The 11254-nt window shown below is 66.8% G+C and overlaps 1 protein-coding gene across 2 annotated transcripts in view; it reads left to right on the forward strand.

Moving 5' to 3' along the window:
• The window catches only part of SARDH (sarcosine dehydrogenase), a 60362-nt gene extending 54216 nt beyond the window's left edge, over positions 1 to 6146 (forward strand). For both annotated transcript variants that reach the window (XM_082696240.1, XM_082696241.1), the window contains exons 19-23: positions 818 to 980; positions 1461 to 1629; positions 3230 to 3365; positions 4716 to 4905; positions 4985 to 6146. In XM_082696240.1, the coding sequence (XP_082552366.1) occupies positions 818 to 980; positions 1461 to 1629; positions 3230 to 3365; positions 4716 to 4841 (594 nt within the window). In that variant the 3' untranslated portion in view covers positions 4842 to 4905; positions 4985 to 6146. The remainder of the gene's footprint in view (positions 1 to 817; positions 981 to 1460; positions 1630 to 3229; positions 3366 to 4715; positions 4906 to 4984) is intronic.
• Positions 6147 to 11254: the final 5108 nt, after the last annotated feature.

An 11254-nucleotide genomic window follows, 5' to 3' on the forward strand; every position in this document is an offset into this window, starting at 1 on the left:
TTGATGCCTCTGAAACCTCGGGGTACGGCCTCGGTGAGCCGCGAGCTGTCGCACCCGCCTCCCAGCGACTGGCTCGCCAGCACACCTCGGAGCGTCTTAAAACCGACAAAGCCTGGCTCCTGACCCCATTTACGGGGGAGGAGAGTGAGGCCAGAGGGAGTCTGGGGACTCGGCCGGGCCGTGGTGGTGATGTCCGCGTCTCCAGCCCGCCCAGCCCCTGTGAGGGCGGCCTTTGTTGGAACTTGCCGGCTTTGCCCATGGGGCTGACGTCAGAATCTTGAGCTGGGATCCTCGAGGGTCAGGGTAGGTCCTGACTCCAGTGGCCAGTGTCCCGATCAGAGACGAAAGTCGAGGAGACGCGGACACGAGGAGAAGGCCTGTGGCGCAGAGAATGGAGAGCCATGACCACACGCCGAGGAGCCCCTGAGGCCCCCAGAAGCTGGAAGGGGCAGGAAGGACCCTCTCCCACAGCTGCCGGAGGGAGCACAGCTTGCTGACCCCCGGATGTGGGGCTTCGAGCGTCCAGAACTGGGAGACAGCACACTCTGGCCATTCGGTACGGCCTCCCCAGGACACTTGCACAGCCACTGAGAAGAGCTGAGGCCTGAGAACTGTGTGTCCGCTTCCTCCTTTGACACCCGTCTTCCCCTTAAAGGTTGCTGGAGCCTGGAGCCCTGTCCTTGGAGACCCCATTCCCGGGAGCAGGACAGCCTCTGCCCAGGCCAGCTAACGGAAGTGGTGGCAGTAAGGACCGGCTACCAGTATGTGGCAGCTGGGCCCTGAGCTGGGTCGTCTGAGCCGTGCCCTGTCCCCCCAGGTGCGGGCCATGAGGCTCTCCTTCGTCGGGGAGCTGGGCTGGGAGTTGCACGTGCCCAGGCCAGCCTGCGTGCCTGTGTACCAGGCTGTGATGACTGCGGGTGCCAAGCACGGCCTCGTCAACGCCGGGTACCGGGCCATCGACTCCCTGAGCATTGAGAAAGGTGTGTGCGAGGGTCGCGCGGTGCCGGTGGGCCGCCCAGAGCCATGCTGCAGGCCCGGGACTGGTGCCCCACACTTCTTTCCTGCTCCGCTCTGTTTCCCACTTATGCCTGCTTCTCCAGCCCGCGGCCCCCGCCCCTGCACCCTTCCTGCGCTGCCCGTGAACGCGGTCTCCCACGCGGGGCCTGGGGATGGTGCTGGGGTCCCTGACACCTGTACTTGGAGGGCGAGCAGGAGACACGCTTGCCCGGGCTTGTGGGGACGGGGCCACAGCTGGGTTGGGCATCAGTGCCTGGGTGTCCCCGGGGAACCTGCTCCCCGCGTCCCTCTCCAGCGTCTCGGCTGACAGCGCAGAGGCTGAGGGCTCGTCCAGGGCAGCTCGTGCAGGTGAAGATGCCTCCCCCCCCCAACCCTGGGGCCTTCAGAGGAGCCCATCCCCCGCCCCTGCAGGGCACTGACCCCGGCTCTTCTCCCCCGCACAGGCTACCGGCACTGGCACGCAGACCTGCGGCCCGATGACAGTCCCCTGGAGGCAGGCTTGGCCTTCACCTGCAAGCTCAAGTCGGCCGTGCCCTTCCTGGGGCGGGCGGCCCTGGAGAAGCAGCGGGCCGAGGGCCTCCGCCGACGCCTGCTGTGCCTGACCGTGGATGAGTGAGTAGCTGCGGTCCCGTGCCCAGGGGACATGGCGGGGGCACACCCTCCTCAGACAGGGCTTTGGAAAGAGAAAGGCCACAGAGCTACCGCTGTGGGTGTGGATCCAGGCCGAGGTCCCAAAGTCCCGGTCACTGCGTGGTGACCTCCGGCCATGTTCTGGTTCCATCCTCCTGCTGCCCGGGACACGGCAGGTGGGGGGGGCTGGGGTGACACGACCCTCCCCACTTCCAGATGGAGACCTTGGGTGCCAGGGGACAGGGTCACTTGGCCTGGGATGGAGAGCCCACGCTGTGGGGACCCACAGCCCCCCTCCACCCAGGGGTGGCTTTGAGCAGGTCACTCCGCTCTGTCCTTGGGAGCTGGGCCTATACTGTCGCCTGTCACCGACTCCACTTGGGCTCGGTGACTCTGACATGACATCACCGGGCTGGTGTCGGCCCCACCACGGCGCCGAGGGAATCTGGGTAGCGACGGTCTCTGGCGGCCGGGCTTGGTTGATTTGCTGCTGACAGGAGGCCCCAGGTGGAGCCGCTTCTCCCAGACTTCTAGAGCCGTCCAAAGACGTGTCAAGAGCTTCAAGGGGGGGGGGGGGCAGAGGCGGAGCGGAGCTGTGGCTTGTCATTGTCCTGCTGCTTCTCCCCGGGCTCCCGTCACCTGGGCCTTCGTCAGGCTGCTTGTCCACCACCTGGGGCTCCGGTGAGGGGACGGAGCTGGGGCTGGGGTCTGCAGAGCCCCTCCACCCGCTGGCCTCCGGAAGTGCCTGCAGCCTGACGCCCGGAGCTCGGAGCTTCTGGAACTGCCCCTGCCACAGCCCGGCTGGCCTGCCCGGGTGTTCTAGCCCGTAAGATCCACCCAGAGCTGCGCCCAGGGAGGTCCGGTCCTGAGGACGGACATGGTCAGGAGTTGTGAGGAGCTGCCCCTGTGCTCTGGGCCCCGGGCCACGCGGGGACCCTGGGCCTGTCTCCTCATCGGCCAACGGCACGTGCTCTGCCGGACTGGCTGGGATGACAGAGTCGGGAAGTGCCAGGACCCCCGCCGGCCCCAGCCTTTTCCCTCCAGCCTCTGAGGCCACTGGGCTTTGCCTGTGCGGACCCACGGCCATGTCAGCATCAGGTCCCAACCTGGCTCCCCCGACACGGCCCCGGGCACCGTCCGGCTCTCGGTGGACAGCACCAACCAGGCGCCCAGTCTGGCCGGTGACTTCCGGGCGCTGGTGCGGCTCTGATTGCAGGGTCATCTCTGTGATTTCTGTTCTGAATTCCCAAAAATGTGTGGTCAGCGCTCATTCCTTACACGCACTAAAGGAAAGGACATTTGCTAGATGATGCGTCGTACTGGGAAGAGAGCGCCGGGCAGAGGACAGCAAGCCTCGGGGGCACAAGGTTTTAAATTGCTCAGAAGTCAGCGAAAATCAGTGGCGAGGGGGGCCTTTCCCGAATACCACGGCCCGTCTGCAGACACGGCCGTCAGAGCCCGGCTGCGGTCTTTTCCCCATGGTCAGGAGCCCGGGCACAGAGCTGGGGGCGCCGGGTCTGGGCCGCACAGGTCCCCTCTCCGGGAACTCTTGGGCCCCAGCCTTGTGTCTTGCTTCTTCCAGAAAGGTGCCCATGTTCGGCCTGGAGGCCATCTGGAGAAATGGCCAAGTGGTGGGCCACATCCGGAGGGCTGACTTTGGGTTCGCCATTGACAAGACCATCGCTTACGGCTACATCCGGGACCCCAACGGTGGGCCGGTGAGTCGAGCCCCTCACCCCCAAGGGAAGCCGGGTTCCTCACCAGACGTCCCTGGGACGCATGTACCCCTGCATCAAGCTGGGGGAGGGGGGTGGGTTGGGGGGTCTCCGGGCAGCGTCAGGGCTGTTTCTGTGTTTTCTGTCTGAAAGAATCTGACTGTGGGAGCTCCAGGCTTCTCTGGGCCAGACAGAGGCTCGGCCCAGGGCTGGCACCCTCTGCACCAACAGCCTGGGGTGGACCCTGGACACCTGACCGTCCTCCCAGGACCCCTCCTGTCCTCTCTCCCCTCATCCCAGAGGCGCTCTCGGCATGGGGGACGCGTGCCTCCGTGCACAGGAACATGTGCACACGTGTGCACACACAGACGCGTGTGCAAGCATGGGCACAGTTTGCCACGTAACCCCGTGCCTCCCTCCACGCTAGCGGGGCAGCAGGGGTGGAGGAGGGCCCCACTGACAGCCGGGAGGGGTCAGAGCCCGAGGGGGTTCTGGAAGCTCTTGCCAGACCAGCTGGTCCCAAGGGGATCCCTAGAGGGTCACACCGCACGGGCTGGGCCGTGTGGCTCCAGAGAGGAGGGGGAGGCGCTCACCGTCACGACACGACACCCTTATGGACGCACCGGCTTGCGTCGCTGGAGCCCCACACGAGCCCCGCGACAGCTGGGAAGTGCAGGCGCTGGAAGGCTCTGGTTGCGGGGCTGGGAAGCCCATCCAGCTGCGGCTGAGCTTTCCCGCCTGAGCCGCGGCCGTTCTCGGAGAACTCTGGGCTGTGGCTCCCCCCCACCCCCAACAGAGACTCTAGAGGGTCAGCGAGGCGGAGGCGGGGTGTGAGCAGACGGTCCCGGCAGGGGCACAAGGGACGAGCTGGGCCTCGGGAGGGGGTGGGACGCAGCGGCTCCCGCCCTGGGCCCCTGGGGGTCCTGGGCCCTGGACTGCCTGTCCCGCGCGGCTGGGAGAGGAGTCGTCTACGTCTCAGAGCGCGGCCCAGATGCCCTGTCCGTGGCCGGGCCCTGGGTGTCGTCTCTGTGCTGAGAACAGGACCCCTGAGCGAGGCCAGCGTGCCCAGGGCCCCGGCACACCGGGCTGTCTCCTGTTGCCCAGGTTCCTGGGGGTCCGCGGCCTCTGGGGCAAGAGATGTGCTGTGTCCCGAGGGAGAAACCACACTGGTTGCCAGACCGCGGCTCTGCTGGGCTGCACGTGGTCAAGTCCCACTGGGGGCCTTACCTGCTCAGGACGGGCCCTCGGTCCGGAGGGGAGCCCTTGGCACAGAGAGGCATTTGCCTCAGGTGGGTGTGAGCCCCCCACCCAGCAGGTGACGAGGGACCCCCACCCCCTCCTCTCCTGCATTAGGTCTCACTGGACTTTGTGAAAAGTGGGGAGTACGCTGTGGAGCGGATGGGGGAGACCTGCCCTGCCCGGGCTCACCTCAAGTCCCCCTTCGACCCCGACAACAAGAGGGTGAAGGGGATCTACTGACGTCCGCACGGGCGGAGCCTCTGCCGAGCGGGAGGCCGAGTCCCTCGCCGACCCTCCGCGCGGGGCCCGACTCCCTGACTCAGGACCCGACTCCCTGACTCAGGACCCGACTCCCTGACTCGGGACCCGACTCCCTGACTCAGGACCCGACTCCCTGACTCAGGACCCGAACCCAAACCCGAACCCGCCCATGGGTCCTCCCTGCCCTTAGTCCAGGCCGGCCAATCCCGCAATCGGATGTCAGCCGAGGGGACGGAAGACCCTGAGGGCCTGTCCTGTGGTCACTGACCGAGGGACGGTCCCTGGTCCACCCTTCCCCTCCCCCCAAAACAAACCCGCAGTCTCGGGCTCAGGCCGCGGGCCTGTGGCCCCTACAAGGTCCCGGGAAGATGCTGAGTTAGCGCTCGGTAAGCCCGGGGAGGAAGCAGGGAGGCCTAGGTCCGCCCCCATCCCCAGCCTGCCTGCGGGGCAGCCCCGGGGAGTTTCAAGGTGCATCTGGAATTAGGGACAGAGTGAGGACTGACCAGTACCGTCCGCTGTGGGCGCAGCGGGGGAGGCAGAGAGCAGGTGCTCGGTCCGTGCAGTTGGGCCTGTGGGCAGGAGGTGGGGGGAGGCGGGCAGGCGAGGGAGTGTGGAAAGCGAGCCCTTCCGGCCTTGACCTGCTCCTCACGTGGGAACGCTTTCTGGCCATCGCCCTCTCGTGCCCGAGGCCGGCAGGAGCAGGGTGTGGGAGGGGTCTCCCCTCGGTGCCCCCCTCACCCGTGTGGAAGGCCGCCTCCTGCCTTGAGTGCCCCAAGTGCACGTCATTCGGCAGGTCTGTAACGGAGGGGCGTGCGGACAGAACGCGGCCTCGGTCCTCATGGTCGCGATGAGCTTCGGGTCCTTGACTTTCTTGTCCCGTGGTCCTGGGGGAGAACCTCGTACAGGGTCTTGAGTGACTCCCCCGGTCCTTCTCTGGGCTTTCGGAACTCCCGAGCATCTATCGGCGCGACCCTCCTCTCTGCCTTCCGTCCCTGGGCCCCGGGTCCCTCCTGCTCTGCCTTGTCCCCCTGTCTCCCGGATCACACCCCAGGACTTCGACGGCCACCAGGCAGCCCCAGCAAAGCAGCGCCGTGCGGCCCTGCCCAGGCAAGCCTGACCCGCTGGGGAGCAGAAGGCGACCGGTGCGTGGGGACAGGAGGACAGGATTCCCGCGGACGCACGCCAGGAGAAGCCGGCTGACGGGGGTGGGCAGGCTCTGGCAGGCCCTCGGAGGCTCACACCCCTGCAACCGGTCAGGCTAATAAAGTTGACGTTGTGGGAAGACGTCTGGGTTTCACATGGCCTTTGGAAAGCTTTTTGGCCGCCTCCGCAGACCACAGGCCGGGGAGCTTGGGCCTCTGGCTTTGACACGCGTCAGGCAAACGAGCATCTGGCAAACCAGCCCCCCCCGGCGGGCCCGGCTCCTGCCCGAGAGGTGCTGGGGAAGCCGAGTGGACCCCAAGGAGCCAGAAACAGAGAGGAGGGGAGACAGCTTCTCCGACGGCCTGGCCTGCTTCCCCTGCTTTGGCCACAGAGCCCTGGACTGGGCCGGTGTCCGTGTCTCCCCCCAACACCGCCCGTCCTGGGGGCGGCAGGGGAAGGCTGAGGTTTCGGGGACCAGACCAGGTCCCGACCCACCCCTGCCCCGGGGCCCTCGCAGCTGGCGTGTTCGCTTCCCCGCTGGGGAGAAATAACCCTGATCTCTCCGGGAGGGGCCCTGGTCACACGTGGGCAAGGCCACGGCGCAGCCCCCCGAGCTCTCCTGCTGCACCCCCGCCGGCGGCAGGAAGGTCCAGGCCGGGCTGCGGCCCCAGGCTCACTGCCTCAGCGGCTCAGGGATGGGCCAGGCGGCCGGCACCTCCGAGTGCGCCGGGGCCCGTTCCTACTCCCCGTCCAGACACCTGTCGCCCCGCCTGTTCTCGAAGGTTCTGCTGGGCAAGGAGCAGCAAGGTGCTCGCTGTCAGGAATTCTGGGCAAACAGGGCTGAGCTTGGCTGGGAGTCAAGACAAGGAGACGGGGGCTCCCGTGCCCTCGGACTCCACCTGTGTGCCGGCCTCAGCAGTTCCGGAGCTCCCAGGGCGGGTGGGCTGTGCCCCTCCGCAGGGCAGGTGGAAAGCCCCCCACCGACGTGACGGTCTTGCTGGTTCCTGCCTGTCCGGCGGGTTGCACTGGCCTGTCAGAGACGGCTCGGGTCCCAGATCCCCACACACAGTCCTGGCCTGGGCGTCAGAGAGGCCGGCAGGCCCCCTCTGGTCTTCCAGGGCTCAGTGGGGAGGGACCCCGCTGGGAGGGAGGATGCCTGCCTCCCCAGGGAGGACCAGGGGCCTGGCAGGAGGACACCCAGGCGGTAGGGGGGGGAGGGAGAGCGCTCCCTCCGCTTCTGGACGCCTCACGTGCTGGGAGTTGGCACGGGCCCTCCTCCCTCCGGCACGGTGGACAGAGGGGACAATGCAAGCTTTAGGGAAAGAGGCACCAGAAACAGACCCAAAATGATTGTAGACAGTGAGCCCATCACGTGCTAAGGTCCTGGGGTGGGCCTGACCTGTCGTGTGCCCCAGGCCACTGTCCTTCCTCACCTGGGCCTCAGCCATCCTGTTTGCAAGGCGGGGGGCAGAGTCCTCACGCTCCCTGCTTTGCCTCTGCTCAGAGGTCCCCAGCGGGCCTCCTGCCTGCTCCAGTGGAGCCCAGTCTAGCCCGGACACGGTGAGAGGGCACTCCGGGAGCAGATGCACAAGAGGCCGGAGGGCTTGCCCGAGGCCCCCAGCACGTTCCGACCCCTGTCACTGGGGGAGAGGCGGGTGGCTGGGCCATCTCAGCGGCAGACCACTGGGAGCCCTGGGCCCCCCCGTGAGGCCCCCACTCCTCTGAGCCCTCACCCAGGCCACGGGTAGGAGATGCTGGGGTGTCCTGTGAGCCCTGAGGAGGGAGCCGAGGCTGGGGGCCATGACAGGCTCAGCAGAGCGGGGCTGCCACCAGCCGCCGCCAGGCACCATCAATCCAGCGCGGCAGCCCGCTGCTTCCACCCCCTGGGGCAGGAGGGCTGCCCGCCACTGCCTCGTGGCTGGTTCCCCGGGCTGAGCCCCGCAGGCCCCCACGCCCCCAGCGCTGCTCCCCGTTCCTCCTGCTCTCTCTCCGCTTTGTTCTCCCTGTGCTCCTGTCCCCCCAAATTAAAGGCCTGAAGCCCCAGGGTCCCCAGCGAACGTGCTAGCCCTCTTCATGCCAGCAAACTCAGGAGCCCCTCTCTGACCCAGGGCTCCGAAGGCCAGGCCAGGGGGCAGGGCTTCCACCGGCCCAGGGGTGACCACCCCTTCGACGGGCCAGCACCCAGGGGTCCCTCTGCTGCTGCCCTACCAGATGGGCCCTACCAGATGAGGAAGGAGCCGGAGGAAAGCCCAGGACAAAGCTCTCATTCCTAACTGGGGAGGATGACAGAGGGCAAAGGTCCCCAAAGAGAGGCAGACACCCCGGGGCACAGGATGGGGGGTGGGGAGACAGAGTGAGCCTCTGGGCTTTGGGCTGAGCTCAGGGAGGAGGCCCCATGTGGCAGTGAGGATGTTCCGGCGACTCTCCCCTGAGTCCGTCTGGAGCCCAACCCCGTGCTGCCCCCCCATGGCCACCCCCCGGCCCCACAGCCACACCTCACCCCTGGTTACTGCGCCGGCCTCCCCTGCCCGCTGGCTGCCCGTTGCAGCCTCTCTGGCACCCACGTCTCCTGCCACCGCTGCGCACTCAGCTCAGCCACACCAGCCTCCTCCCAGCTCCCCACCTCAGGCCCTTTGCACGGCTGTTCTATGGCCAGAAGTTCCTCCCCAGATACCCACGGGACTCAGCTTCTCACCTCCTTTGGGATTTTAACTTACGTCTCTTTCTCCTTTCTGGACAGGCTGTCCCCGATGTCCCTAACGCCCTCCCGCACTCCCTCGGCTCACGGCGTCTGCGCACGGTCTGCTTCCGCAGTGTCTCTTGACTGTGTGTGTCCCCTACTGGAATGTGAGCGAGGGCACCCCGGACCCAGCCCCAGAGCCCACCACAGGGCCTGCTCCCTGGCGGGGACTGGATGCGTGTGTCAGACCGGAGGGGGACGCAGGGGCATGCAGGGCCGGAAGGGCAAGAGGACAGTGGGGCCGCCTCGGGGGCCGTTGTGATGGTCCTGGGTCCATTGTGGGCCCAGAACTCTGGTTTTCATGAGAATGTATGCTGAGGGCAGCTTCTAGACCCACTTAAGCTGGGTTTTCAAGGGGTGGGGCACAACCCAGCCCCTCTGAAGTTCCAAAGCAGGGAGCGAGGGCCTCCTGGATTCTCGTCTAGAATCTTCCCTTGAAGGCTCCCCATGTCCCTGATAGGAATGTTCCACAAACGCAGGCGTTTCTGGCCTGGGCTCCTGGGACGCCGCGGGCTGCCTTCCATCCGGAGCCTCCGGAAAGTGTAGGGAAGTGTGGCGTGTGTGCGTGAGGCCAGTGGGTGTGTGGGGGAAACGGGGCGAGTGCTGTGTGTCCCAGGGAGACCGTTCGTGGTTTCCCGCGCGTGTTACTGGGGCAGGAGGGGACGAAGGGGGCCGTTCTGCGAGGAGAAGCTTCATCTTCTGCCGCCGTGGAAACGGCGGGAGCCGGCCTGGATGCCTGAGGCTCTGTGTCTCCGTCTGCGTGATGGGAAGGGCGGGCGGGGACGGACCAAGGCATCCTTTGACAGCCGGCGGCAGGGAGGGAGCAGAGTGTTGGGTGCCTGTCCACGCCCAGCATTCGGAGGCCAGTGGTCAGGATGGGGCGTGCTGCGGGGCCCCGAGGCCAGACCTTCCATAGTGTGAAGGGCAGTCCTTAGCCGTGGAGACTGGCCCTGCCAAGATGCCCCCGTGGAACATCCTGGCCCCTGCAGTGGTCCAGCTGCTCTGTGCAGAGCTGGCCCACGGCAGCCCCTCGGGCACGTGCGCCTCCCACCCCCACGCAGCCCCAGGGCAGCACCGCCCAGTGGAAGTGCCAGGATGAGGAAATCAGTGCCCTGGGTCTGCGCTGGGTGCCGGAGCGGTCGTGGCCGCATGTAGCCATGGAGCGCTGGGAGTGTGGCAGGTGTGCCCGAGAACCTGAATGTTTCCTTCCACAGCATGTGAATCCGCTGAAAATCAGGCTTGAACGGGCACAGGAGGCTGATGGCCACCGGGCAGCACACTGGGGCTGGCCCAGGCAGACCCACCTTCTCTGGTTGGAGCCTGACGACTGAGAGGGCCTCCCCGCCCCCACCTCCAGCCCCTCCCAACACTGATCCTGGGTGAGCTCGCCTCAGCCTGGGACTCAGAGCTCTTCACTGCCGACGGGTCCCTCCCATCTACCCTGGAAGCCCCTGCCTCTCAAAGGGCAGCAAGGGAGACCGGCCCAGAGAGGGAAAGCAGCTTGCCCGGGGCCGCACAGCCGAGAGAGCAACGGGAAGACAGCCGCACGACCCTCACTCTCCCCCACCAGCTGTTCAGAAAAGCCTGGAGAGTCGCTGGAAGGGGGGTTGGGAACAAAGTGATGGTGGCCAGGAGGGGCTCAGTGGGTGCGGCTGGCCCACCGTAGCCCGCAGGTCTCCCTGGTACCCTTTCCCACAGCCCTGGGCCGACCAGGACACTTATCCCGGCTGCCAGTTACCCGGGTCAGAGGCAAGGGGTCCTGCTGGGCCTGTAGATGAAGGCCAGAGGCTGGATGTGCTCTGGGCCACAGTCCCAAGGCCTGCGCTTGTGGGGAGAGGCCTCTCCTGCCCCTGTCACCCGAAGCTATAAAGAAGATGGAGGGCCGGCCGGCTAGCGGTCCAGCCTCCGCCCAGGCGGCATTTCACAGCGATCACGCCGCGTGACTTACAGCGCGGGAAGCCGTGATTTACACGACGCAGTGCAGCGCGTCTGGGCCCGTTTGTCTGCGTCTGTGATGGACTGAGTCTCGGGAGAGGCAGCAGCTCAGCGGCCGTTATCCGAGCGGGGGACCGGGGGGTCCATCCATCAGCCTCTCACCCCCCCGGAGGCTGGGTGGCATTTTTGCTGAACTGGCTGAACACAGTCGCATCCGTTACTCCCTCCAGAAACCATCAAGGAGCCAAACTTGGCCTTAAATGGGAGGCAGCTCAGAGGGGGCGGAGGTGGAGGCCGCCCCGGGAAGCACGAGGCCTGCTCCAGCTCGGCCGCGGGGCACAGCGCCCGCTGTGGAAAGGCGGCTCCGACTTGGCCTTCTCCCATGGGGGCAGCGCCACCTGTGCCGGCCAGCCCGGAGCACCGGCCCACGGGGGAGCTTTACAGCCTCGCGCACGCCACCGGCACGGGTCCCCTGGGACAGAGGAGGAAGCCGAGGGCCAGGGAGGTAGGTGTTGTAGCAAGATGGAGGCACAGCACTTCTCATGCAGGCCCAAGGCCGGAGCCGGTCTACCCA

Source organism: Mustela nivalis (genome assembly GCF_964662115.1).
Source record: "Mustela nivalis genome assembly, chromosome: 13".
NCBI lineage: Eukaryota > Metazoa > Chordata > Mammalia > Carnivora > Mustelidae > Mustela > Mustela nivalis.